Source organism: Ctenopharyngodon idella, chromosome 15 (genome assembly GCF_019924925.1).
Source record: "Ctenopharyngodon idella isolate HZGC_01 chromosome 15, HZGC01, whole genome shotgun sequence".
Classification (NCBI taxonomy): domain Eukaryota; kingdom Metazoa; phylum Chordata; class Actinopteri; order Cypriniformes; family Xenocyprididae; genus Ctenopharyngodon; species Ctenopharyngodon idella.
In genome coordinates, this window is record NC_067234.1 from 35,970,208 (window position 1) to 35,998,153 (window position 27,946).

The 27,946-nt window shown below is 35.9% G+C and overlaps 2 protein-coding genes across 46 annotated transcripts in view; one reads left to right on the plus strand and one right to left on the minus strand.

Moving 5' to 3' along the window:
• LOC127495149 (NACHT, LRR and PYD domains-containing protein 12-like) overlaps positions 1–27,946 on the minus strand; it is a 400,157-nt gene that overhangs the window by 208,766 nt on the left and 163,445 nt on the right. For 5 of the 43 annotated variants that reach the window (XM_051861750.1, XM_051861740.1, XM_051861724.1 and 2 more), the window contains exons 1-2: positions 6,863–7,009; positions 133–229 (exon numbers count right to left, since the gene is read on the minus strand). In XM_051861750.1, the coding sequence (XP_051717710.1) occupies positions 133–229; positions 6,863–6,869 (104 nt within the window). In that variant the 5' untranslated portion in view covers positions 6,870–7,009. Of the gene's footprint in view, positions 1–132; positions 230–1,824; positions 1,844–5,866; positions 6,112–6,862; positions 8,588–8,797; positions 8,894–10,121; positions 10,145–10,858; positions 10,985–17,555; positions 17,670–20,319; positions 20,434–20,645; positions 20,743–20,993; positions 21,127–24,669; positions 24,921–27,946 lie in introns of those variants that run through there. The other 38 variants (XM_051861735.1, XM_051861715.1, XM_051861726.1 and 35 more) reach the window with 30 other exon arrangements.
• LOC127495187 (uncharacterized) overlaps positions 1–27,946 on the plus strand; it is a 287,303-nt gene that overhangs the window by 16,235 nt on the left and 243,122 nt on the right. The gene's annotated exons all lie outside the window — the stretch shown is intronic.

Here is a 27,946-nt window from a genome sequence, read left to right on the forward strand (position 1 = left end):
AAAATAAAAAAACACAGGCAAAAAGTAATATTTTTTTCTGTAAACTGTTTCTTTGATCTGTGTGTGTGTGGTGGGGGGACTGATCTTTTTTTGTGATGCAACACAATATGTAACAGTGTTTGTTGAAAGTACCTGCATCCTGGAGAAAAATCTCCACCTCTGGATCCTTGTGAATCATCCATGATGAAGCTGCAGGAGAATCTGATGAGTTTGATCTCCTCCACTGACTCTGAATCAACAAAACATTCAGACACTAAATTAAGGGGCTGTTTACACGACACCATTATCAACCAAAAAAGGAGAACTTTTTATGCGTTTTGGCTGTTCATTTACATGACAGTGTCGATTTGTGAACTTTTTGAAAATGATACCGTTGTCCGTGTAAACTGCAAAAATGCGAATCTGTGAAAACGGTGACGGCATGCACATGCGTATTACATGTTTAGTCTATCAACTTTATTTTTCAATGTGGAATTTGGGTGTTTCGGTGAATGTACGAAACTTCCGATTTATTAACCGCTATAGGGAAATCATAAGAAGAATATCAAAGTGCAGTAAACTATAAAAATAATGTGAATAGGCATGCACATTTGGCGCGAATGCTCTGTGTAAGAATGCACATGCACAGGTAATCTTTCTTTACAAAGTGACATCCCCAACTACTTGTCTGCCATGCGTAATACAGCGTTTTTAGTCATTTTTGCGGATCCGTGTGAACGGGGATAGTTTTGATGTTATCTGTACAAAGAAAAATGTTTCCTTTTTTAAAACATTGTTGTCGTATAAACGTACCCTGAACGACTAAATGAATTAAACAACCTTCATAATTTAGCTGAACATATCTTGAGTGAGGGAGAAAAAGGATCACGTGACCGTCCCCCATCAAAACCCGTTATATAAGTAAAGTGCATGATGCATTAAAGACAGTTAAATTAAAAGACCAAATTCGAAATTAAAAGATTAATTCAGAGTGCAAGCAATGGCCCATGATCAAGTAAACACTTTAACCATATAATATTTTAGTAGAAATTATAATATAGTAAGCTATATATAATACTGGAAAACAGAAATACACAGAACAAACTGTCATATTAGTTAAGACAGCATATTAAAAAAAGTAAAAAGAATTATTCTTGGAATAAGCATTTCACAAATTTCAATGTACAGTACACTAATTATAAACCTATATTGTCAGAACATGGTCAAAGAAATGAAAAGGTTATATACATTCAAAAGTATGGAAACAGATAAGCTTAAAAATAAGGAAGATAAGCTTAAAATATTCCTTATCCTGTGGCTCCCTCTAGTGGACAACATTTTCAGGTGAACCTCTTTCAGATGAAATGCTGATCGTTAAAAAAAATTGCTGTTGGCTTCCCGAGCATCAATAACTGTATTTATTGGCTTCGATGAGTCTGAGACTCCCGGCCTGAGATTGTGTCCCAGACGGCATTAAATAATTCGTGAATATTTGCAAATATTAATGGCTTAAACAGCTGGAAAAATAATTTGTACTGCAGTTCTGTGGATGTTTTGCCCAGGCAGGGATATTATAGTTAACTAACAAAAACTATTAAAAACATTTATGCTAATCGAAACAAACCTGAAATATAAGAAAATATAAATATTAGTTAAAAAACTTAAACTAAACGAAAACTAGAAATATTGCCTTGTTAGTGTCATTTCGTTTCCCCCCCTGACTTTCAACCGATGAGATCTTTTCATTAACCGACAAGGTTATATTAAATTTGAATTAAACGAAATTACAATGGATACGTGTCTGTGACCCATTAATAAAATCCCAGGGGTTTAGTTTTAGCCTACATGAACAAATAGCAGAACATGAGGATTTATCATCATCATCATCATCATCATCATCATCAGGCACCTGCAGCGCTTCTGAATGGAGAAAAACAGGATTAAATCATATAAAAGGAATAAATAACCTATGTCATGTCACCTAAATAATTAACATATTAACAAAACGAAAGGAACAAAATGCGACAATAGACTAAGCTATATCTATATGCTGAGTTTCGGTTCATTTGAGAAGCAAATTTACAGAAAGGAAACCGAGACGGCAGAAAATTATTTTGGTTTTCTTTATTTTACAAGCAATGTTTTGTTTTTATTGTGAGCGTACAAAAATAATATGCCTATTTAACCCTTCACAGATTCGAATGGTGTTACATAAATGTGACCATAAATGTCTGAGTATTTTAAGTTTTTTCCGCTTTTATAAGAAAATTCAAGTGATCGCGCCGGCGCCTCACGCGCACACCATAACCAATCAGTTTTAATAACGTGACATCGCAGCCTGTTTATCAAAATAACATACAGTCAACCAAATATATAAACGGTACACTGCTCATTTTAAGTAGTTTGTGTACAATCAAAGCATTTAAATAATAAACATAGTTTAGCATCCAAATACATCGTGAATATGGAAACATTTGGATTTGTGCCAAATTAGAGAGGTAGGTTATAACGCCGGTTTCTGTTTCAGTTTAGCTTTAAATGAATTCGTTTTGGCTTAACGTTTATATATTAGATTTTTCATAACTAAAATAGTCTATGTAGTGGTGCCCCCCAGTTATGCCATCCTGGCGCCTGGCCTGTAGTGATTTTATTTTATAACTGAGCACTGTTCTTAATTCACACTGTAAAAAATGAATGTGATTTTAACAGTAAAACATTGTAAAAACGCTACGGAAAAAAATTGTAAATGGGTTAACAGTAAGCTCCAGTACTACATACAGGGAAAAACTGTAAAAGCTATTACCAGACATTTTATGTAATTTTCACTGTAAAATGCTGTAAATTTTACAATTTTTAGAAGTAAAAAAGAACAAATCAATGAATAATTTACAGTCAAAAACTGTAAACTGATATTCCCACAATTCCCAGTGTGACACTCCACATTTGAAAGTATTTTGTTTAAATAATCATGTTTCTTAATAGTTTTTGTTATCAGTTATGTACATTAGAGTTTTATGTTACTTCTTCTGTTGTTTAATGAATGTTTATTGCATTACTTAAGTGTTGTGGGTTACCATGATGGTGTTTTGCGTTTGCGTGAATCACTCTGTGCACCTTCTTTATATTAGTATATACTTCAGCCCGTGATGAACTCTGATTCTTCATGTGGTTTTGTCATTTACCACCTGCATTATAATGGTGGTTGTCAGTATATGTTAAAGTTACAAAACAGATTTTAGTAGTAGTGTGCATTGTTTTATTGCATTGAATTGCATTTCTTGTTTGTAAATTATAGTTTTATACTGTAAAATTTACAGTTTGTTCTGAAAATGTGTTTACAGTTTTTTTTTGTATTTTTTACAAAATTATTCTGGCAACCACAGCTGCCAAAATTATTTTGTAAAAACTACGGAATTTAGCAACATCACCTAAAAAAAAAAATATCTATAAATAGCCTAATGTATTCAGTGACATGTTTACCAATATAACTAAAGCTTAAATATAATAATTCAATTTATTGCATTAGGCAAATCGAATGCAAGCACATGCGAACGAACAAATAAGTCTACTAATAATAATTAATGCAACACATCTGATACGAGCGTGTATAACCATGCAATATATTTGATAATTTTGTTGTGCTAACCTTAAGGTTTTTTATGCCATTGCAGCACTTTTACATTATTTTTCTAAGTAAACATGCGCTTGAAAAAAACATGTTTGACCGTCGAGCTCCTCTCTGTCGTGTTTTATTTGTTTAGGCTCCTAAAGCTGCTTCGCCAAGCGCGCACTTGCAGTGTTACCATGGCCACCTATATGCATATTTTGGCTTGTTAATTATTTTTATTATTTTCCATATTAAGAGGTGAAGTTCAGCTGGAATGTGTAAATGGCCTTTGTGCCGGTGTCGTGCCGAAAATTGATCGTCTGCCGAAAATTGACTGCTGTCCGCGGGAGCGCGCGCAGCATGTTTAAAGGGTATCGCCCCTGTTTCTACACGTCTACAGCTGCTTTTATCATGATCAAACGGCCATAACCTGCAAATACATATAACTCTGTGTCCGTGGTAATATGTCCGTGATAATAACAAAGTGACTTTTCCTGTAACGGATTAATCAAAATTATTAATTTAATTAATTTTCCGTTCATTGCTTAATCGAGCCTGATTTTTACGTGATTATAACAGAAAGCCTATTTACTTGCTTTGTGCCAAACAATCCAGTCCTTTTTACCAGGTAAAATATTTTGTAACATTTCTGCCTCAAAATGACTTGATTTCATTCGTGGCTGTTATATTTGACAGATTATTCAGTCCTTTTTACCTGTTGAAATACCTTTAAATGGCCAATAAAACCCATAAAATGCAGTTTTACACTTGCCGAAAAGTGATTACAGCCTCTATTTTTGGACTGAACTGTTCTTTCTGCCTCAAAATGACTTGATTTCATTCATGGCTGTTATATTTGAGATTAAATAAATAGAGGCTGTAATCACTTTTCGGCAGGTGTAAAACTGCATTTTATGGGTTGTATTGGCCATTTAAAGGTATTTCAACAGGTAAAAAGGACTGAATGAGCTAGAATCTGTCAAATATAACAACAATGGGGAAAAAACGAGTATGAAGCTCAAGAAAGTTCATCCATCCAAAGCAAAACGTACTCCACACGGCTCCGGGGGGTTAATAAAGTCCTTCTGAAGTGAAGCGATGTGTTTGTGTACGAAAAAATCCATATTTAACAAGTTATAAATAAAATAACTAGCTTCTGCCAGAATTCAACTTAGTAAGAAAGCGTAACTGATGTGTTCAGGCATTACACTTTCTTTGTAAGTTGAAGGAAGGCGGTCTGATGGAAGCCTCGCTATTACAGATTTTCCTGCTGATTCAGATGTCACACTCCCATAATCCAGTCTTGACCTTATTAGGGCAACATATAAACTCTCCATTCTACTCCTTCAAGAAACCTCATAATGTTTCCAAATTATTTCCATACCATCAGGTTATCATCTTCTCTTACTTTCTTGAGAAAATCATCATTTTTGAAATTTCCACAGAAAACTTAACCCCCCATTCCTTCCCCCACATTTCAGCTTCTTGCATTTTCTTAACTACATAAATGATCCAGTTAAAAACTTTCCCTCCTATTCCCGTCTTGTGAAGTTTAATCATGAGCCCCTCTCTCCATAACATATCATAAGCCTTCTCCTCATCAAAAACACTGCCACCACAGACTCTTTATTTACTTTGGCTTTTCTTCTTTCATCCTCTAAACACAACACTGCATCCATTCTGTCCCTTCCTCTCCTAAATACACTCTGAGATTCAGTTATCACGCCTCTTTTCTCCAAGAAACACATTAAACTCTCATTGACCATTCTTTCCATCAGTTTACACATATGCAAAATCAAAGCATTAGTCCTGTAGTTTGATGGATTTTACTCATCCTTTACTGGTTTATCTTAATATTTATCACTTCCTTCCAGCTCTCAAGGAGTTTCCCTTCTTCCCATACTTTATTAAATAACATGAACAACTTCTCCTTACCTTCTCTATACTTAAATGTTTCGACACGATATAGCTTGTTTTCCTAACTGAGACATGTTGTTCATCCTTTCCTTTTCCTTTCCTCTAAAAGCCTCCATTTTTTTAAATTTGATGTTCTACCTTTTCTTCCCTCCTCTGGCAAATTATAAATCATATTCGTTTATGTGTGAATTTGTACATTATAGCATTCTACAATGACGTTTAGCTCATAATGATGACACGGGAGTAAGTTATCCATGATTCATCATTTCTCTCGAGTGGATTTCTGACCAAAATACTCGATTATTTCTAGATATACAGATATCTAATTGATCTTAAACATGTAAGGAATAATATTGAACTCACTTTTGTCGAATGGACGCACACAGTCTTTGATAAACACATCAAACACTCGAACAATCCTGCAGTTTACATTATGACAGTATCAGCTGCAGACACGTTTCAGGACATGAAATTACACGCGTTATATCGTCTGTACACGTAAAGTCTAAAGAAGTAAATGTCTTTACGGTCTTCCATACAGTTTTTTTTTCCGTATCGTATTCGTATTTTACTAACTTAAAATGGCGACAGGAGGACACTACTTTCACTTTCTATTTGAGAGAGAGAGAGAGAGAGAGAGAGAGAGAGAGCTACACACGTCTCAGGCCAGAAATGAAGGCAAATAGAGCGAGTCTTATCAGAGTAAAAACCTACAGTTTTTATCGTAATTTTCTTTTGTTTGATGTAATACGAGCTATTTTCGCATGGATTTGGTTGGATTTATATATGTACAATATTTAATAACAATGCCTGTTTAGTTACTAAAAATACATGATCTGATCATTTATTGATATTCATTTTGATCAATGTAGTTAGGCTAATGTAACATTATTGTTTTCCATTTGACTATGAGATAATTATTCACTTCATGTTCATTTTGAAACAAATTATTTAAAGACACAGAGTATGGATATTTAATGTCAAGTATATATATATATATATATATTTTCCATCAGTTCTTCTTTGTGAATTGGAATGTGTGCAAAGGATTGTGGGAGATTGAAGGACATGAAGGATACGCTTGACGCATCCTTCAAAATGAGCTGAATTAAGGACATGAAACTAACTCTGCCTTCAAAGGATCCTTCAAATTGAGACGGTCTTCAGAGGCGCTTGATGACGTGATAGTTGAGATATACAGCCTTACTAGGACACAGCCTCCGTTTGAGAAACACCCGCAAATTATGTACAATATCCCAGAAATTAATCTGTGCCCCCTGATTTAAACACCTCTGATCTCTTTGTTTCTCTTTGTTCATAATGTTTTAGACTGTAATGATTGAACTCAGTGTTACTTACTGATCATTTCTGCTTCCAATTAATCTGCTCAGGTTAAACTCCTCCATTGTCTTCTCTGAGGTCAACAACACAAAAACTAAAGCTGACCACTGAGATGAGGAGAGTTTCACTTTACGTAATCCTCCATATGTATGAGGTTGAGCTTCGTTCACTAGTGAAAGATCACCCAGTTCATTCAGACAGTGAAACAGATTGATGTATTTATCTGGAGAGGGATTCTCACTGATCTTCTCTTTAATATAGTCAGCTGTTTTCTCATTGTTGTGAGATCTGTTTCCTGTCTGTGTCTTTAGTTCTTGTAAGAGACTCTGATTAGACTCCACTGACAGACCCAGAAGGAAACGAAGGAAAAGGTCCAGATGCCCATTTTTACTGTCTAAAGCCTCATTCACAGCTCTCTGATGAAGATCAGATAGTGAGACTTTGTCTTCTTTAGTTGGTTTGATAATCTGGTCAAACACATTGATGTTCTTGTTTATAAAGGAGAGATGCACATATAGAGCTGCTAGATGTTCCTGAATGCTCAGATGAACAAAGCAGAAGACTTTCCCCTGATACAAGCCCAACTCCTCTCTGAAGATCTGAGTGCACAATCCTGAGTACACTGATGCTTCTGTCACATCAATGCCACACTCTCTCAGGTCTTCCTCATAGAAGATCAGGTTTCCTTTCACAAGCTGCTGAAAAGCCACTTTCCCCAGTTTGAGGATCATGTCTTCATCTTTCACTTTCTTCTCATAGTCCTTCTCATGTTTGATGTTGGTCTGAAGGATCAGGAAGTGTGTGTACATTTGAGTGAGAGTCTTGGGAATCTTTCCTTTCCATGATTTCCTCAACATCTTCTCTAGAACAGTGGCTGAGATCCAGCAGAACACTGGGATGTGACACATAATAAAGAGGCTCCTTGATGACTTCAGGTGTGAGATGATCCTGTTGGCCAGACTCTGATCACTGATTCTCTTCCTGAAGTATTCCTCCTTCTGTGGGTCACTGAAGCCTCGTACCTCTGTCACTCGATGGACACACTCAGAGGGGACGAGATCAGCTGCTGCTGGTCTGGAGGTGATCCAGATGAGAGCAGAGGGAAGCAGATTCCCCACAATGAGGTTCATCAGCAGCACGTCCACTGAGGCTGATTCAGTCACATCACACAACCTCACATCGCTCTGAAAATCCAGAGACAGACGACACTCATCCAGACCATCAAAGATGAATGAAACTTTATACTTATCACTGCATATTTCCATTTCTTTTGTTTCAGGGAAAAAGACATGAAGGAGATCTAAAAAACTGAGTGTTTTGTCCTTCATCAAGTTGAGTTCTCTGAAAGGAAGTGGAAATATGAGCTGGACGTCCTGATTCTCTTTCCCTTCAGCCCAGTCCAGGATGAACTTCTGCACAGAGACTGTTTTTCCAATGCCAGCGACTCCCTTTGTCAGCACAGTTCTGATGGGTTTGTCTTGTCCAGGTAAAGGTCTAAAGATGTCACTGCATTTGATCGGTGTGTCCTCTGTTTCTGCTCTCCTGGACTGTGTCTCAATCTGTCTCACCTCATGCTCATTACTGATCTCTCCACTTTCACTCTCTGTGATGTAGAGCTCTGTGTAGATCTCATTCAGGAGTGTTGGGTTTCCCTGCTTTGATATTCCCTCATACAAACACTCAAACTTCTTCCTCAGATTTGATCTCAATGTGTTGAGGACTTCAGCAGGTTTGGAGTCATGGCTGTAAGATTAAAATACCAGATTATTACACAAGTTAGAGACGTAAATAGCCATAAAAATCACAAAATGGATTATTTGTTTGCTGTATTATGGGACACAGAACATCATTAGGTTTCTGAAATGTTTCAATGATAAATCATGTGTTTGAGTGATGTGTGATGTGATACAGCACCTAAAATTAAACAACAACAATAAAAGTCCTACATTTTACCTGAAACCAGGATTCATGCTTTCATTAAAGTCTTGTGGTTGAATCACAGGCGTGAACACAGTTTTGTTTTTAACTGGTCTGGATTGAAGATTTGACCTTAAATCAGAATGAAGAGGGTAAAGAATCAGACACACTGATATTGATGTAATCGTGTCATTAACTGACTAACAGACCAACAGTTTTTACAGTGTGTGAATGTATTACAGTTTTTCTCAATTGCTTTGGCACATTTTTTGAAACATGTTTAACATTCTTCAGTTGTCAAGTTCAATTGTCACAACTGTTAGCTGGAACATCACAACTCTATTGCATGTCTGCAAATGTAGTAACTCACCCAAAACATTTAATTCATGCTTCAAAACCTAGTTATTTTATCAGTAAATGCCACCAAAATAAAAAGTGCCTTTGTCATTGTGTGAGCCACTCTGGTCAAAATGTTTCAATGTTTTTTTTCACCATAACATATATTTTTATATACAAATTTCATGTTTTTTTTTGTTTTTTTTTCTATTTTTTGTTAACTGACTGCTTTCTGTACTATACAAGAAAATCAGTTTTGTCTAGCTTACATGTAACAGATTTTCTACAAAAATAAATGTACTGCATAAATACAAATACATTTAATCAGTGCTGCTGTGGCTGTTTAGGTTCAAAAATGATAGTGATGTACAGTATATATACAAACTTTGATTTCTGTTTCATTACAACAACAGGCCATTTGCCAATTTAGCAGACATTACAAACATTCCATGTCATAAATATTTATGAATATATGTGCATGTCTGACAGATTTTAAAAACTATGGATCATTTTGCATGTGAAGGCTCACACAATGAACGAATGTTTAGAGGTTTTAAGAGTTTGTCAGTTTCACTGAGAATCAACTTATCAGTTTTGATCAACAAACCATTTTCATTTAGTTACTGAGCAAATTGTAAACAATTGTACTTACTCTTTCGCACACATATGCCAAAACACATGCAATATACTTAAATCAATAAGAAATTAAAATCTGATGTGAGCAAGGGCCGGTTGCACCAGCTGTAGTTTTGACGTAAATGGGCACTAAGATACAACTTACACACTACTACATATTGTTGTGGTTTCATCATTACACTTAGCTGAAGCTTAACTCTACATACAAACTAAATATTTATGGAAGCCTCCGATCAGGAGTGACGGCTGGAATAAAATAGCAGACTGACTGAACTGCATCAATAAGCTCTTGTTTTACCCGACAGACTTCAATCCTTCAGATATGATAATGCTGACATTTACACTCACTTATATTTTAGGAGAGACAACATTATGTCAATAATCTTACTTTGTTAGCGGCTCATCAACACAAACCCGTCCTACAGCGCAGCTCTGTGTACATCGGTCCGTATTGGGCAAGTCAAATAAAATCAGACATAATCAATAATCAGTATTTATTGTATCAGTATTTATTGATTTATCTTCATTCATTTAGTTTAAAATACAGTTTCTAATTGTTATTTACATATAAAAACAACTATTATGTTAGTCATGATTAAGTAAATGTTGTATTTAATGGAAACATATTTTTATCATGAGGCAAAAGAAGTTAAAATGAAGGATAAACTGAATTTCACAGCATTTCAACATTCAACTTCTGCTCACGTATTTGAAGGCTGTTAGTGGATCATTGAGGGTAAATGTCATATTATGCGACTGCACATTAATTTACAGAGAGCTTATGATCTACTAACTACATTCTGCCTTAAGAACAAATAATGCACAGAATAAAGTACAGAGTTAGTTACAAACTAGCTAGTAGTTCCTAAGCCTCTAGATCTGAACTTATTGTTTTGAGAACAAATCATCCCATTCGAGAATTGAGTCAAAGCGATTGAGAAAAACGAACAATACAATATATAGAGCTTTGCACAAGGGAGCAATGATAATCATTAATAGACGGCAACTTGCAGGATTTGAACTTAGTAATTTTGGTTCAAATCCAGATTATTAAATGGCTGTATATTAATAACAATTTCACTAAAATGAAATACTATAAGCATAACTTTTATAGAAATGATATACCTGAGATCAGACCGTGTGTTTCCACTCTTAAAATGTTGTGGTGGATCCATAGACCGGTTACTCTTCACAGACACAAAGCTGGACTCTGGTTTTGATCTCTTCTGCTGGACTGAACTGGTTTTAAAACTAAGAAAAATAAAACATATATGTTGTGCACTTTTACTGGAAACTTCTGTCTTAAGAATATCTTTGCTTTAATGTCTGTAACCCAGTGGTGTTTTGCTCTGTGTCTCAAACTTCGATTACAATATTATTCCCATATTTATCTGCTATAAATTATACATAGATTGAAATCTACTATGTCCCTAAACTGGATAAATTAGTGTCAAGTGCAAAGATTGCTGTTCTTACAAACTTCTTCCGGGGTAAGTTGTAACAGTATAGAAGACTGTGTAAACTGTGTGCATTAATTAATTGTAGTTTTCAAACTTATTTTTATATAATTTTGTGTCACACCCCTACCCCACTCCCACTTTAAATCAAATCTGTTAATATTAGGAATTCAAAACAAACAAATTGAAAACAACTATAGAATTATAGAATGATGTCAACCGTGATCACATGACTCTTTTCAATGGCACAATGGAAGAAGGCGGCTCAACTTTAAGAGACCAATGTTTTATTGACCTTTAAAGATGGCGCAGAAAGCAAAAGCTTGTGTTATCATTTCGTCTGCGTCTGTTGCAAATCATGCCGTTTTTACTTCCTTTTCAGCCTAAGCTTTTCCGGGTCAGTACGTCTACCTTGTGTTGTTTCGTCAAGTGTATAGTGTGAATGCAGATATCGGATATGAGTCGCTTTTAAAAGAAGAAGTAAGCTGGTCGTCATCAAATCGGATACAGTCAACAAATCGTAACTGGGCATCAAGACCTGCAGAGTAAATATGGTCTAATAGTTTAAACTGAAACACATTAATGACAGCTGTAAAGGAGAGGGAAAGGAATGTGTGCCGGATTTATAACATAAGACAGAACCAGAGCATCACTACAAAACAGAATGTGGCACAATAATAATTTTATCTCGATTATCATGTTTTCATAATCAGTGAAAGCTTAAGTCGAAAATAAAATGATTAATCGCAGAGCTCTAACCCCAAACGTGTGTGTGTGTGTGTGTGTGTGTGTGTGTGTTAGTCACTCACACAGTTACAACAAATTTATATTTTCCCATATTGAAAGTAGTTTTATAACACTCTCCATCTGGTCATACATGATATTTCTATTTGTCCTCTTTTTTAAGGTATAGACTAATGCAGATATTTAAACAAGATAACATGCTGATTCAGATGATACCAGGACTGTCATTTAACATTGACTCAAATCGAAAGTTCTTCTTGTTGACAAGTTGTAGCTATGAAAGCCAGAGCGAGGAGCTTGTTGTGGCATTGAGTTCTTGCAGGTGTTCTGGACTGTTTGGTGCCACAAGTAGCTTTTGTTAGATTTTATGTATTTTCATGAGTTCATACTTACATATAATCAGATAGAGTAAAGGTTACGTGCTGTCCGAGGAGAGGGCTCTGAGCTCTGAATTTGGCCCGAACCCTGAGTGCTCCCATTTTGGGATAGGAATAGTTCGGAGTGAGGAGTGAGGAGATGGGGTGGAGGAGGGATTCTGGAAACTGTGGTGGGACAGAGGTAAGTCTACTTCCATATTCGCGATGTAACATTTATTAGTTGCTGAACTACTGTTCATTACGTAAACAAGGCTTTGTATTTCACTCTTGTTTCAATATCCACATAAAACATCCTTCACATGCGCAAACCGAAACACCCGAAACAACCGAAACTGAGCAGTGTTAACTTTGCCTGCATTTTAGTTTGCTGATAAATGGCTGAAATGTAAAGTTAACAACGCTAGAACTGATATGTTGTGTTTGTGTGTGTGAGTGAGATGCCCGCGTGATCAACTGGATTTAATAAAATAAAGATAAATATTTTAATGAAAATAAAGAATAAAAAATCAATACAATGCGTTAAATGAGCGTAGCCTGTACTAGCCCTACTTGATGCAGTTTTTCTCTTTTGTTTTGTTAATCTGTTAATTATTTCAGTGGAATATATTTTGTGTAGTCCTATTATTTTATTTCCTGTATATTATTCTGTTTTTCTTTAAATCTTCATCCTAATGTTCTGTTGATGTTGCTATTTGCGCATGCAAAGCGAAATCCCTGGAAAGAAAAAAAACATTTGTGGTATTTTAATGGATCACAGACACTCATCTACTCTAATTTAATTTTAATTTAAATTTTAATTGTGTCGTTTAATGGTTAATGATCGGTTGGTGAGTGATTGTTGGTCAGGAAAATAATCTAAATGCTCTCATAACAATTCTCCACCAGATTTACTGCTGCACACAAGTTTTTGAGTCAGCGGGAACTTGAGTGCAGCATAGTAAATCTGGTGGAGAATTGTTAATCGAGAAAGAGCTATCAATCTGTCAATCCTTTCCGTGTCCGGGCCGGGTGAGGTTTCCTATGTTGAGTCAAATTAAGCCTCAGGCTTCACTCCTGGTGGTGCCCTTCCGTCAATTCCTTTAAGTTTCAGCTTTGCAACCATACTCACCCCGGAACCCAAAGACTCGTAGATTATTACACAAACTGAGATTTGGTTGTAGCCATCGCTCACATTCATATTGATAAAGCCAAATTTTGCATGTAAAACGACCGTACACCCAATTTTCCATAATACGTTCATTTCATAAATGAGGTCCATTGTCTTTAAATCTTTGTGCATCCATGAGATGTTCAAAAGTAGAGTTGTAATTTGCCCCATAAACCAACTTTTCGTAACAGTACTCTTGGTGTGAACCATCATGTTCTGACCAGACACTGTGTCGCTTTCAGCAAATCTGAACCAGCAGTTAGAGCAATTTTACACCTACTGCATTATATAAAGAGAGCTAAAAATCTCAGCTTACATTAACTTGATGTCATTGCTAGTATTAGACTGACTGACTTTGATTAAACTTGCTTCTAATTCAAAAATCTAATACTATAAGCATAACTTTTATAGAAATCATATTTCTGATGTCACTGACCGTCTGTTTAATAAATGTTGATTCTGTGATACTTTGCCAGACATGAGGTTCTTTGGACAGAGGGGGCTGGACATCCCTGTGCCCCGCTCCAGACACGATTTTAAAAGAGTAAGACCATCCCCGGGACGTGAAGTCATTTACCTGAGAATTATAAATGTCCCCCCAATTCATGTGTCCTGCCACCAGGCCTGGTTATGCAAAATTTGTCTCAAGTCCGGCCCACACTAAAAGATTCTTAAAATTAGGGCTGCAGAAAAAAAAAAAACTTCTCAGGAAGTGAAAAAGTCACGCAGTCCATGAAGGACAGATTGTAACACGGCTGGTAATTACAGCATGTCGGAAAGGAAATCTAAATGTTCGCCTATCATCGACCTCAAATATTGCTCATCACTGAAACCATGTTAGTAAGAGCAACTTGACATGGTCGCTCGCTTTAACGTTATCCTGAAATGTGCGCTTTGGCACATATTCAAGTGTTTGTGTGGAGTGTGGAAGATGAAGAGTAGTGCGCTTCCTGCATGACAGTTAACTCAACATGGAGGAGCCGGTGCAAACACGTGCATTTAACTTAAAATACTAATTTTAAAAAACTAATTTTATTTGTGTACACTCACAATAACAACAAAATGTTGTGCTTTTGTAAAATAATATTATAAAAATATACTGAAACTCATTGTATACAGTTGAGCTCAAAAGTTTACATACCACTTGCAGAATCTAGAAAAATAATCATTTTAACAAAATAAGAAAATTGCATTTTATTTTTTATTTAGTACTGTCCTGAATAACTATTTCACATAACAGATGTTTACATAAAGTCCACAAGCCAAAAAAAAAAAAAAAATAGCTGAATTTATTAAAATGACCCTGTTCAAAAGTTTGTGAACCATTGATTCTTAATACTGTGTGTGGTTACCTGGATGATCTACGACTGTTTTTATGTTTTTTGATGGTTGTTCATGAGTCTCTTGTTTGTTCTGAGCAGTTAAACTGAGCTCTGTTCTTCAGAAAAATCCTCCAGGTCCTGCAGATTCTTTGGTTTTCCAGCATCTTTTGCATATTTGAACCCTTTCCAACAGTGACTGTATGATTTGAGATCCGTCTTTTCACACTGAGGACAACTGAGGGACTCAAACACAACTATTAAAAAAGCTGCAAACATTCACTGATGCTCCAGAAGAAAAAACGACGCATTAAGAGTCGGGGATAAAAACTTTTTGAATTGGATGAATAGAAGTGTTAATTTCGTTGACGAATAATTTGTCATAATTTTCGTCAACGACATTTTTTCACGGACGAAAACGAGACGATGACTAAATAAAAATGCGTTTTGAATGAATAAAACTATGACTAAAATCTACTCTAAGTTGTCAACGAATAAAAACGAGACGAAAATGAAAGAGAGGGATGATTTGGGAAGATATCTAGTCAGGACTGCTGTCCTGTGTGGAAGATGCGCACATTTGAAGTGTAACCTGCTGATCTAACCGCGGGAAACGCGGCACTGTTGAACGCTCTACAGGCTCGAGCAGCAGCACTTCAGACTGCTTCGCAATTAATGAATAGCGCACATTTATGCCAAGAGATTGCTTATGAGCTAATGTTGATGAATTATGACAATGTTTACTACACGATGTTTATATGGTAGTATGTTTTAGACGGTTGTAAGAATGCATATTTTATCACCCTCATGAGCAGCCTGCTACAGTGCAGACCGCAGACATTTCCAGAATAAGAGTCACAGTGTATTTCGGGATGGTTTATAATTATTTTTTCCTGGTCATTATTGTTATTTTGATTACACAATAAACTGTATTTAATTTAAGTTCTATTTAATTCATAGTAAACTACTGTATCTTCTGTCACAGGAAGGAAAGACTAACAACATTATTTGACACATTATTCAATATATTTTACAAGTATAAGGGTTATTATAGTTAACTAAACCTAAAACCAAAGAAATCTTCATTACTTGAAATAAACGTTAACTGAAATAAATAAATATATAAAAAATGTAAACTTATTTTATTTCATCTAGTTTCTAAGCTTTATCTTAACCTAAGGTATTAAAATAACAAACAGAAATAAAAACTTATAGACATTTAAAAGCAAAAACTAAAAGACATAAACACACCAAAAATTGCTAAAACTTTTAACTAAAATTATGATGAAAGCAGAAATACTAAAAAATTTTAAACGAAAACAATAATAGTGCCAGTGTGTCAATCCCTGAAAAGTACTGAATTTTGCTCTTTTAGTGTCTTTTTGCACTTGAACGGTCAAAAACCGTCTGCTTTGGCGAGCAAAGTACAGTTGGGTGAACATTAACAGTTTGGGGAATATCAGATGTACCTATATCAGTGTATAGGATCTGTGTATTGTTATAGAAATGCTTAATGCATTACAATTTAACTAAATTAGATTTTAGTCGACTAAATCTACTGTACATTTAGTCGACTAAAACTAGACTAAAACTAAAACAATTTCCGATGACTAAAATATGACTAAAACTATAATGGCATTTTAGTCAAAAGACTATGACTAAAACTAAATCAAAATTTGCTGTTAAAATTAACACTGATGAACAGGATAAATTGTACTTTTTTTGTCTTCTGGGAAACATGTAATTATCTTTTGTAGCTTCCAAAGGGCAGTACTAAATGAAAAAATATGTTCTTTAAACAAAATATGAAAAACTTGCACATCATCTTCTTGTTCAAAAGTTTTGTCCCTCAGTTGTGCTTAGTGTGAAAATATGGATCTCAGAATCATTCAGTCACTGCTGGAAAGGGTTCAAATATGCAAGAGATGCTGGAAAACTGAAGAATCTGCAGGACCTGGAGGATTTTTCTGAAGAACAGAGCTCAGTTTAACTGCTCAGGACAAACAAGAGACTCATGAACATTCATCACAAAAAAAAAAACAAAAAAAAACAGTCGTAGATCATCCAGGTAACGACACACAGTATTAAGAATCAAGGGGATGTAAACTTTTGAACGGGGTCATTTTTATAAATTCACCTTTTTTTTTTGTCTTGTGGACTTTATGTAAACATCTGTTATGTTAAAATAGTTTATTCAGGACAGTACTAAATAAAAAATAACGCAATTTGTGCAGCCGAAAACACAGAAAACACTACTTTATCAATAAATTATTAACATGTTCAGACAGTCTCGTTTTTTTTTTTTTTTTTTTTTTCATGACACATTCGTACTTTTGCTGGTACACTATTTTTTTGTGTATTTCACTGTGTAGAATCATATTAAGATGTGAAAACGCGCTTTGGGTGTATGCGCCATCTCGCGTGCAAGAAATGAATTCAGTTCAGTTCAACAATTTAAAATCACTTGAACGTTTAAACTGACAAGACTTAAAAACACATGCATATGATAGATTTTCATGATGACGTGGTACTGACACAGTCGGGCCAGTGACATTTCCATCATCTGTCCCGAGCAAATTTCACAGACAGCGCTGGACTCGGTTGCACTCGGAAATATTTTCTGAATCCCAAATGCTCGAGTCCGAGTAAAAATGCATCCGAGTCTGTGACAAATGCAAGTCCGAGTCCGAAAACCCCAACACTAAAACCTTCCCAATATTCTAATACAAAAATCTAATACTATAAGCACATCTTTTATTGAAATGTTATGCTGAGTACCTGAGATCAGGCCGTTTGTCTCCACTCTTAAACATTGGTGGCTTCTCCATAGACCTGTCACTCTTCACAGACACACAGCTGGACTCTGGGTTTGATCTCTTCTGCTGGACTGAACTGTAACAGAGAACAGATTCAGTTTAATCCTGATCCAGTATGATCAGAGCCATTAAGTGGAGTTTACACTATGTTATTACATGTTCATTTTAGTTTTAAAACAGTCAAATAAAAAAGCATACAGACCTACACACTTATATAGCTGCAGTGTGTTGTGCAGTTTTACTGGAAACTTCTGTCTTACTCCATTACATAAAGGTGGATGAAAATCTCCATTACCAACAATCTCCATGACATTTCCTGATGTCACTGACCGTCTGTTTAATAAATGTTGATTCTGTGATACTTTGCCAGACATGAGGTTCTTTGGACAGAGGGGGCTGGACATCCCTGTGCCCCGCTCCAGACACGATTTTAAAAGAGTAAGACCATCCCCGGGACGTGAAGTCATTTACCTGAGAATTATAAATGTCCCCCCAATTCATGTGTCCTGCCACCAGGCCTGGTTATGCAAAATTTGTCTCAAGTCTGGCCCACACTAAAAGATTCTTAAAATTAGGGCTGCAGAAAAAAAAAAAAACTTTGCAGGAAGTGAAAAAGTCACGCAGTCCATGAAGGACAGATTGTAACACGGCTGGTAATTACAGCATGTCGGAAAGGAAATCTAAATGTTCGCCTATCATCGACCTCAAATATGGCTCATCACTGAAACCATGTTAGTAGGAGCAACTTGACATGGCCGCTCGCTTTAACGTTATCCTGAAATGTGCGCTTTGGCACATACTCAAGTGTTTGTGTGGAGTGTGGAAGATGAAGAGTAGTGCGCTTCCTGCATGACAGTTAACTCAACATGGAGGAGCCGGTGCAAACACGTGCATTTAACTTAAAATACTCCGTCATTTTTGGTTATACAGATAAGAGCAATACATCATTTGAAAACGTAAAGGAACTAATTTTATTTGTGTACAGTCACAATAACAACAAAATGTTGTGCTTTTGTAAAATAATTAAAAAAATAAAATAAATGAATAAACTGAAACTTTTACATTTTACAAAAGTTTACATCCCCTTGATTCTTAATACTGCATCATGATGGATGATCCATGACTTGTTTTGTGTTGTGTGATGGTTGTTCATGAATCTCTTGTTTGTCCTGAACAGTTAAACTGAGCTCTGTTCTTCAGATGAAATCTCCAGGTCCTGCAGATTCTTTGGTTTTCCAGCATCTTTTGCATATTTGAACCCTTTCCAACAGTGACTGTATGATTTGAGGTCCATCTTTTCACACTGAGGACAACTGAGAGACTCAAACACAACTATTAAAAAAGCTGCAAACATTCACTGATGCTCCAGAAGGAAAAACGATGCATTAAGAGCCAGGGATGTAAACTTTTTGAAGTGAATGGGAAGAAAATTGTATCTTTTGTAGCTTCCAAAGGGCAGTACTAAATGAAAAAATATGTTCTTTAAACAAAATAAGAAAAGCTTGCACATCATCTTGTTCAAAAGTTTTCACCCCCCATCTATTAATGCATCATGTTTCCTTCTGGAACATCAGTGAATGTTTGAACCTTTTTTTAATAGTTGTGTTTGAGTCCCTCAGTGTGAAAAGATGGACCTCAGAATCATTCAGTCAATGTTGGAAAGGGTTCAAATATGCAAAAATGCTGGAAAACGGAAGAATCTGCAGGATCTGGAGGATTTTTCTGAAGAACAGAGCTCAGTTTAACTGTTCAGGACAAACAAGAGACTCATGAACAACCATCACAAAACAAAAAACAGTCATGGATCATCCATCATGACGCAGTATTAAGAATCAAGGGGATGTAAACTTTTGAACGGGGTCATTTTTATAAATTCAGCTATTTTTTTGTCTCATGGACTTTATGTAAACATCTGTTATGTGAAATAGTTTATTCAGGACAGTACTAAATAAAAAAAATAACATACAATTTTCATGATCCTTCTTATTTTGTTAGGGGTATGTAAACTTTTGAGCTCAACTGTACTCGCCTCACAGACATGAGAAACACATCTATAGAAAGCTTGAAATGTCTACTTTTTCCAGTACAAAAGGAAATCAATTATTGTCATGTGATAAACGTGCATATGAGCGTCCACTACTGTGGAGATGATGAGTCAGCATTGTCGACTTTATCTCTGCAGCCGAAAACACAGAAAACACTAGTTTATCAATAAATTATTAACATGTTCAGACAGTCTCCTTGTTCTGTTTGTTTTTTCACGACACATTCGTACTTTTGCTGGTACACTATTTTTTGTGTATTTCACTGTGTAGAATCATATTAAGATGTGAAAACGCGCTTCGGGTGTATGCGCCATCTCAGACCGCGTGCAAGAAATGAATTCAGTTCAGTTCAACAATTTAAAATCACTTGAACGTTTAAACTGACAAGACTTAAAAACACATGCATATGATAGATTTTCATGATGACGTGGTACTGACACAGTCGGGCCAGTGACATTTCCATCATCTGTCCCGAGCAAATTTCACAGACAGCGCTGGACTCGGTTGCACTCGGAAATATTTTCTGAATCCCAAATGCTCGAGTCCGAGTAAAAATGCATCCGAGTCTGTGACAAATGCAAGTCTGAGTCCGAAAACCCCAATATTAAAACCTTCCCAATATTCTAATACAAAAATCTAATACTATAAGGACATCTTTTATTGAAATGTTATGCTGAGTACCTGAGATCAGGCCGTTTGTCTCCACTCTTAAACACTGGTGGCTTCTCCATAGACCTGTCACTCTTCACAGACACACAGCTGGACTCTGGGTTTGAGCTCTTCTGCTGGACTGAACTGTAACAGAGAACAGATTCAGTTTAATCGTGTAGATTACTGTGTTCATTATTTTTGAGAGTAAATATATTACTATAAACTTTCATTTTTTCCATCAAGAAGCACTTTGAGAAAACTTTATGTTCTTTTTAATATTTCATGTTAGTTTTAAAACAAAAACTGATCTTTTTTTGTGATGTAATAGAATATTTAACAGTGTTTGTTGAAAGTACCTGCATCCTGGAGAAAAATCTCCATCTCTGGATCCTTGTGAATCAGCCATGATGAAGCTGCAGGAGAAACTGATGAGTTTGATCTCCTCCACTGACTCTGAATGAACAAAACATGAGTGGAGTCGAGTGTGGGAGAAAAAGGATCATGTGACTGCGTTAACTCAAGTTCAGTCATGTTCACACATATGATGTTAAACTTCTGAAGAATCACAGACATCACCAAACACAAAAGAAACCCTGAAGTGAAAGAAACCCTTTATTATTAAAGATTTTATATCAAACAATCACTTAAAATGTCCTCCAGAGGTTCATATTAATATGAGGAAGTCACCACACATGAACACTCACCTCGATCAAACTTTTACAAGATACAGCTTCTCAAATCCTCCAGCTTTAACATCATAAAGATACACAGAAATTCCTGCTTAAACTATTTCCTTCCTCTTCCACTCTCACTGCACTCTAGGAGTGTAACGGTTCTCTGTAAAAAAAATAAAAAAAAAATAATAATAATCGAATCATACCGTTCTCCACCCATGGTTCGGCACGCACTTGCACCGCGGTTCATCTTAAATCTGACGACGCATCTATAATATGGTTTGTTGAAAGTAGCAACATGTAAAACAGACAGACAGAGTTCAGATAATGTTTCAGTCGATGGATACGCATTCTGGCTTCCCAATACATTACAACAGCAACGATCAAAACCCGTGGAAAAACAGTCACTCTTTGTAAACTTTGTTCAATGCGAGTGCCGTATGATCGAATATGACCCGTCATTTACGCCATCATCACCCGGGTGTTGATAGCGCACGAGCGCAGGTGAGACCTGAACCGCACACGTTGCTATCAGTGTTTAAACTAAACTCATTTAAGACTTGCTAATTTAAACATTCAAGAGCAAGACGCGAACGAGAACTCGAGCACAGAAAGCTGCGTCTTACAGACACGAATACTGAGACAGAAATACTGAGTCTTCTTCAAATCTTGAGCTTGAAAGGACAAATTCACACAAAAATTATGTCAACATGTCTTGTCGAGTGTCCAAGCAAACATAGTCTGGTTATGTGAACGTGAACAGTAAACGGTACACATGCAGAAAGACTGTGTAACAGTGTACTGGATTATGTCTTAAAGGGAAAGAAGCCTATTATTTCTGCTGTCTGTGTTTTCAATGTTAATCAAACAACAAAAGACAAAGAAATAACTCTTGTAATTAACTTTTGTAATTTTAATAATGATTAAACTATATTTAATTTATACAGTGAAGATTATATGCAATGTTATTTTACATTTGATTACTTTATTCAAATTCTGCACCTGAAAACTACTGTTAGATACCTAAATAACCTGAAAAGCACTGTTTATTTGATTTGAATCTTTGCTCTACTGTCTTGATTTGTGCTGTTGCTTGTAGTTTGATTATTTGTTTTTATTAGGGCCCGAGCACCGATGGTGTCAAGACCCTATTGTAATTGCTCAGCCAATTCTTCTTCTTCTCTGAAACGAATCACATTTTTGAGGGCCTAAACATGCTCGAAAACTCATGAAACTTTGCACACGCGTCAGAAGTGGTGAAAATTTACATTTGATATGGGTTTCAGAATTAGGTGTGGCAAAATGACTCAATAGCACCACCTACAAAATTTCAATCAAGCGCCCTTCGTGCTACGTTTCACGTACAAGTATGAAATTCGGTAGACAGATGTAACAGCCCAGTACCTACAAAAAGCTCCAGGGTGCAAAATCTGTAAACCCAACAGGAATTGAGATTTAGAATTTTCTTTGCAAAATTTTGGCAGTTTTAGCCATTTCCAGACGTTGTACTTTAACAAACTCCTCCTAGAGATTTCATCAGATCAACATCATATTTGGTCAGTCTAATCTAAAGGCCTTAGCGATGTTAAATTGCAAATATCTTGAGTTTTCATTGGAGGGCGTGACCGTGGCGGCCTGATAAAGTCTGATGTTTCACCATGAAAGAGGAAGCTGTTGTAACTCTGTTAAACAATGTCCGATCTGCCCCAAACTTGTGCCCCAGGAATCTTATCACACGTGAAGACATCTATATGCCAATATTCAGTTAGTCATAGCGCCACCTGCTGGCAGCAGGAAATGGCATGCTTTACACTGTAATTCACTCCCAGAAACACATTTCAATATGCTACGAAGTACCAAACATGCTAGAAACACGTTAAATCATGCAACACTTGGCTAAGTGCTAATGCGATTAACGCCACAAAACAAGAAGTTGTTGTAACTCAGGCATACAATGTTTGATCTGCTCCAAACTTCACATGTTTGATAACAGTCCTGGCCTGAAGACATCTACATGGCAATATTCAGTTACAGTCAAAGCGCCACCTGTTGGCAGCAGGAAGTGTGGCACTTTGAAATGACTTTGCCATATTTCCCTTGTATTTACTCGCTTACATGCATGTCGCCCACTGTTCACTGTGTTCCTAAGGTCAACGGGTGGCAGTGAGCCCGGGTGCGAGGGCCCTTTCATCGCTGCTTGCAGCTTTAATTTTCTTTATTTTTATTTGACAGTGGTCCTATTTTCCCTGAACACAGCACATACCGAACCATACCAAAACCGTGATAAAAACCGAACCATGAGTAATCTGAACCATTACACCCCTACTGCATTCCAATTCACTCTTTACTCCACGTCCTGTTAAAGGATTAGTTCACTTTAAAATGAAAATTATCCCAAGCTTTTCTCACCATCAAGCCATTCTATGTGTATATGACTTTCTTCTTTCTGATGAACACAATCTGAGTTATATTAATAAATATCCAGACGCATCCAAGCTTTATAATGTCAGTGAATGGGGAAAAAACGAGTATGAAGCTCAAGAAAGTTCATCCATCCAAAGCAAAACGTACTCCACACGGCTCCGGGGGGTTAATAAAGTCCTTCTGAAGTGAAGCAATGTGTTTGTGTAAGAAAACTCCTTATTTAACAAGTTATAAATAAAATAACTAGCTTCTGCCAGACCGTCTTTCGTATTCAACTTAGTAAGAAAGCGTAACTGACGTTGTGTTCAGGCATTACACTTTCTTTGTAAGTTGAAGGAAGGCGGTCTGATGGAAGCCTCGCTATTACAGATTTTGCTGCTGATTCAGATGTCACACTCCCATAATCCAGTCTTGACCTTATCAGGGCAACATATAAACTCTCCATTCTACTCCTTCAAGAAACCTCATAATGTTTCCAAATTATTTCCATACCTTCAGATTATCATCTTCTCTTTTTTTCTTGAGAAAATCATCATTTTTGAAATTTCCACAGAAAACTTAACCCCCCATTCCTTCCCCCACATTTCAGCTTTTTGCATTTTCTTAACTACATACATGATCCAGTTAAAAACTTTCCCTCCTATTCCCGTCTTGTGAAGTTTAATCATTAGCCCCTCTCTCCATAACATATCTTAAGCCTTCTCCTCATCAAAAACACTGCCACCACAGACTCTTTATTTACTTTGGCTTTTCTTCCTTCATCCTCTAAACACAACACTGCATCCATTCTGTCCCTTCCTCTCCTAAATACACTCTGAGATTCAGTTATCACGCCTCTTTTCTCCAAGAAACACATTAAACTCTCATTGACCATTCTTTCCATCAGTTTACACATATGCAAAATCAAAGCATTAGTCCTGTAGTTTGATGGATTTTACTCATCCTTTACTGGTTTATCTGAATAATTATCACTTCCTTCCAGCTCTCAAGGAGTTTCCCTTCTTCCCATACTTTATTTAATAACATGAACAACTTCTCCTTACCTTCTCTATACTTAAATGTTTCAACATGATATAGGTTGTTTTCCTAGTTTTAGCTAATGATCTTTTCAACTCTCATATTAAAAACTGAGACATGTTATTGTTCATCCTTTCCTCTTAAAGCCTCCATTTTTTTTTATTTTTTTTTTGATGTTCTACATTTTCTTCAAAATACTCGATTATTTCTAGATATACAGATATCTAATCGATCTTAAACATGTAAGGAATAATATTGAACTCACTTTTGTCGAATGGACGCACACAGTCTTTGATAAACACATCAAACACTCGAACAATCCTGCAGTTTACATTATGACAGTATCAGCTGCAGACACGTTTCAGGACATGAAATTACACGCGTTATATCGTCTGTACACGTAAAGTCTAAAGAAGTAAATGTCTTTACGGTCTTCCATACAGTTTTTTTTTCCGTATCGTATTCGTATTTTACTAACTTAAAATGGCGACAGGAGGACACTACTTTCACTTTCTATTTGAGAGAGAGAGAGAGAGAGAGAGAGAGAGAGAGCTACACACGTCTCAGGCCAGAAATGAAGGCAAATAGAGCGAGTCTTATCAGAGTAAAAACCTACAGTTTTTATCGTAATTTTCTTTTGTTTGATGTAATACGAGCTATTTTCGCATGGATTTGGTTGGATTTATATATGTACAATATTTAATAACAATGCCTGTTTAGTTACTAAAAATACATGATCTGATCATTTATTGATATTCATTTTGATCAATGTAGTTAGGCTAATGTAACATTATTGTTTTCCATTTGACTATGAGATAATTATTCACTTCATGTTCATTTTGAAACAAATTATTTAAAGACACAGAGTATGGATATTTAATGTCAAGTATATATATATATATATATATATATATATATATATATATATATATATATATTTAAAATGAAAATAAATATTAATAAAAATCATATAATAAGATATTGGTAACACTTTCTGTCATCATTTTCTCACCCCCAAGTTGTTCTAAACCTGTATGAGTTTCTTTGTCCTGTTGAACGCAAAAGAAGATATTTTGAAAAATGTTGGTGTCGGTGACCAAACCATTTCTGCTCCCCATCGTAGGTTTATTTTTTCATACTATGGAAGTCAATGAGTAAAACATCATTGTAGAATGCTAATGTACGCTGTTTGTACGTGTTGTTCTTTTATTATCGAAAACTGATCATTAATCAGTTGTTCTGTACAAATTCATATGTAAAAGAATAGTGATTTATAATCCATAATTTATCAAAGGAGGGAAAATTACCATAATTATGTTTTTTTTTTCATAATTTTTTTTTTTAATCCCTCCACCATTAAATGTTATTCCTATCCTGTCCCTCTAATCCTTCAACTTTGTTCAAATCAAGCTTTTTGCATGGATTATAATGATTTATGACTGCAGATTTCTTCCTTTCTCCCCAAACCTCTATTACCACATACTCCTGTTCCCAAACCTATAATCCTGTGAGGAATCTGTTGTTTAATAAACGTGACACACCCTCCACCTCCACCCTGTCTGGTCTTATTGCTACATTAAAACAAAAAACAAAATCCAAATTTGGCTTTAGTCAGGATTCTTGAATTCATATAATGTCTGTTTTTCCCTTATAAACTGCTCAAAGTCCTGTCCGTTTGAAATCTTCTCACATTCCACTCAAGAAACAACATTATTAATATTATCAACAGACCCATGCTGAATCCTGACCCGACTGCACATTGAACTCATCTCTGACTTCTTCACACTTTATTAAATCCAAATGACGCACATATACAGTGTCCTCCATAAGTACTGGAACAGTAAAGACAAAATTGCTCTGTTAGCTGTGGTGTCAAGACATATATAAATATGATTAAAAGATTAATATGAGGCAGAAGTACAGAATGTCACATTTTATTATTGACTGTTTCAACACAAAATGTTTTACCAACTAAGAAGAACAGCACTTTTAGAGTTTCATGCCTCTGCCTAATGTGAGCATGGTTCAGAGCGCCAAAATCACATGATTTCAGTAAACGAGGCTTCGTTACGTCGTAAGTGTGTTGAATCTTCAATAGTTCACGTGACTTTGGCAGTTTGATACACGCTCCGAACCACTGGACACCAGTTTGTGCAATCCTCCGGATCAATCCCTGTTAGCAGGCCTGCTTATTAATTTAATTCCCCTAAAGACCGGCCAACTAAGATTTATGCAATTTTATTTTTGTCTTTCAGTTCAATTTCTTATCAGTTTTTATTGGCGCTTTCTTGGTAATTGTGCAATTTAATTTGATTTGATTTTGAATTGGCAGATTTCACCAATCTGCACTTGCTTCGCATTTCAGTATTGTTTTTTTTCTTCTTTTTTTCCTGTCAATTTTGGAAAATTAGAGGTTTCCCACTTACTTTTTCTGCTTGTTTCATCATTTCTCCTAAATCTTTTGAGTGAAAATATAAATAAATAGTAAATTAAAGATTTGAATATTAAAACAATCTGAATCATTTTGTCTGCACGCAGCAGCCTCAGACTAATAACATCTGCGCGGGAATCACACTAAAGTGTTGTTAACGTGTGTTGAATCGTGAATGCTGTGCTAGATACACTGTGTACTTTTCGTATCGTACTTTTCCACTTGTCCTCCATCACATCTGCATCTCCATCAGGAGTGGAAGCTGCAGTCCAGTAGAGGTGGTTAATAACAGCTGGCCTCCACAGCTTCAGATCTTCATAATCCCTCTCCTTTGCAGCAGCATCCAAATCTTTCTCTAGACCTGTTTCAGAACACAAACACAAAAAGGAAAATGTAATTAAAGTCAACCTAAACAAAACTACCTTCATCAACACATACTTTTGCCAATATGCCAGATGTCAAAAAAATGGTTTGTTCCTTTTGGACTCCTCCCGCACCCACTTGGCAACCTAAAACGTGGGACACACACATTGATTATAAGAACATTTGATTTTAGTTGTAAATATAGTCAGCAGCAGGATTTTTTTGTATACATGTGCTTCTTTACCTGCTGATTTCTGTCTGTGATGAGGGCTGACACTTCAAATGTTGCTCAGTCAGAAACCTTATGCTGCGCTTTAGACCCTCTAACTCACACCAGGAGCTACTTCAGACCTCTGAGCTCTGTAAAAAACATTTGCTCATAACATTAGACAGGTGATATGTGTGTTTGATAACATTAACTTACCTGGACAAGCTGAAGATCTAAAACCTTGTTGATTCTGTCCTCAATCAAAGAGTATGTGCTTTATTTTGCACAATGGCCAGGAGAATCTGACCTGTGAATGTCAAAAAGAGTTTAATTCAGCTGTTTAAGCACAAAAACTAATATATTCAACTATATTATATCATACAGTTTTGACTTGTTTTCAATTTTAATGATATAAGCTGAAGTGTGCTACCTGCAGTAAGGAGTAGGACTTTAATACTGTTATGGATGAAGAAATAGACCGCTGGCCCCCTAAAAACAATGAAAAAACATGTGAATTAAAAAACATGTGCAAGATTGGAT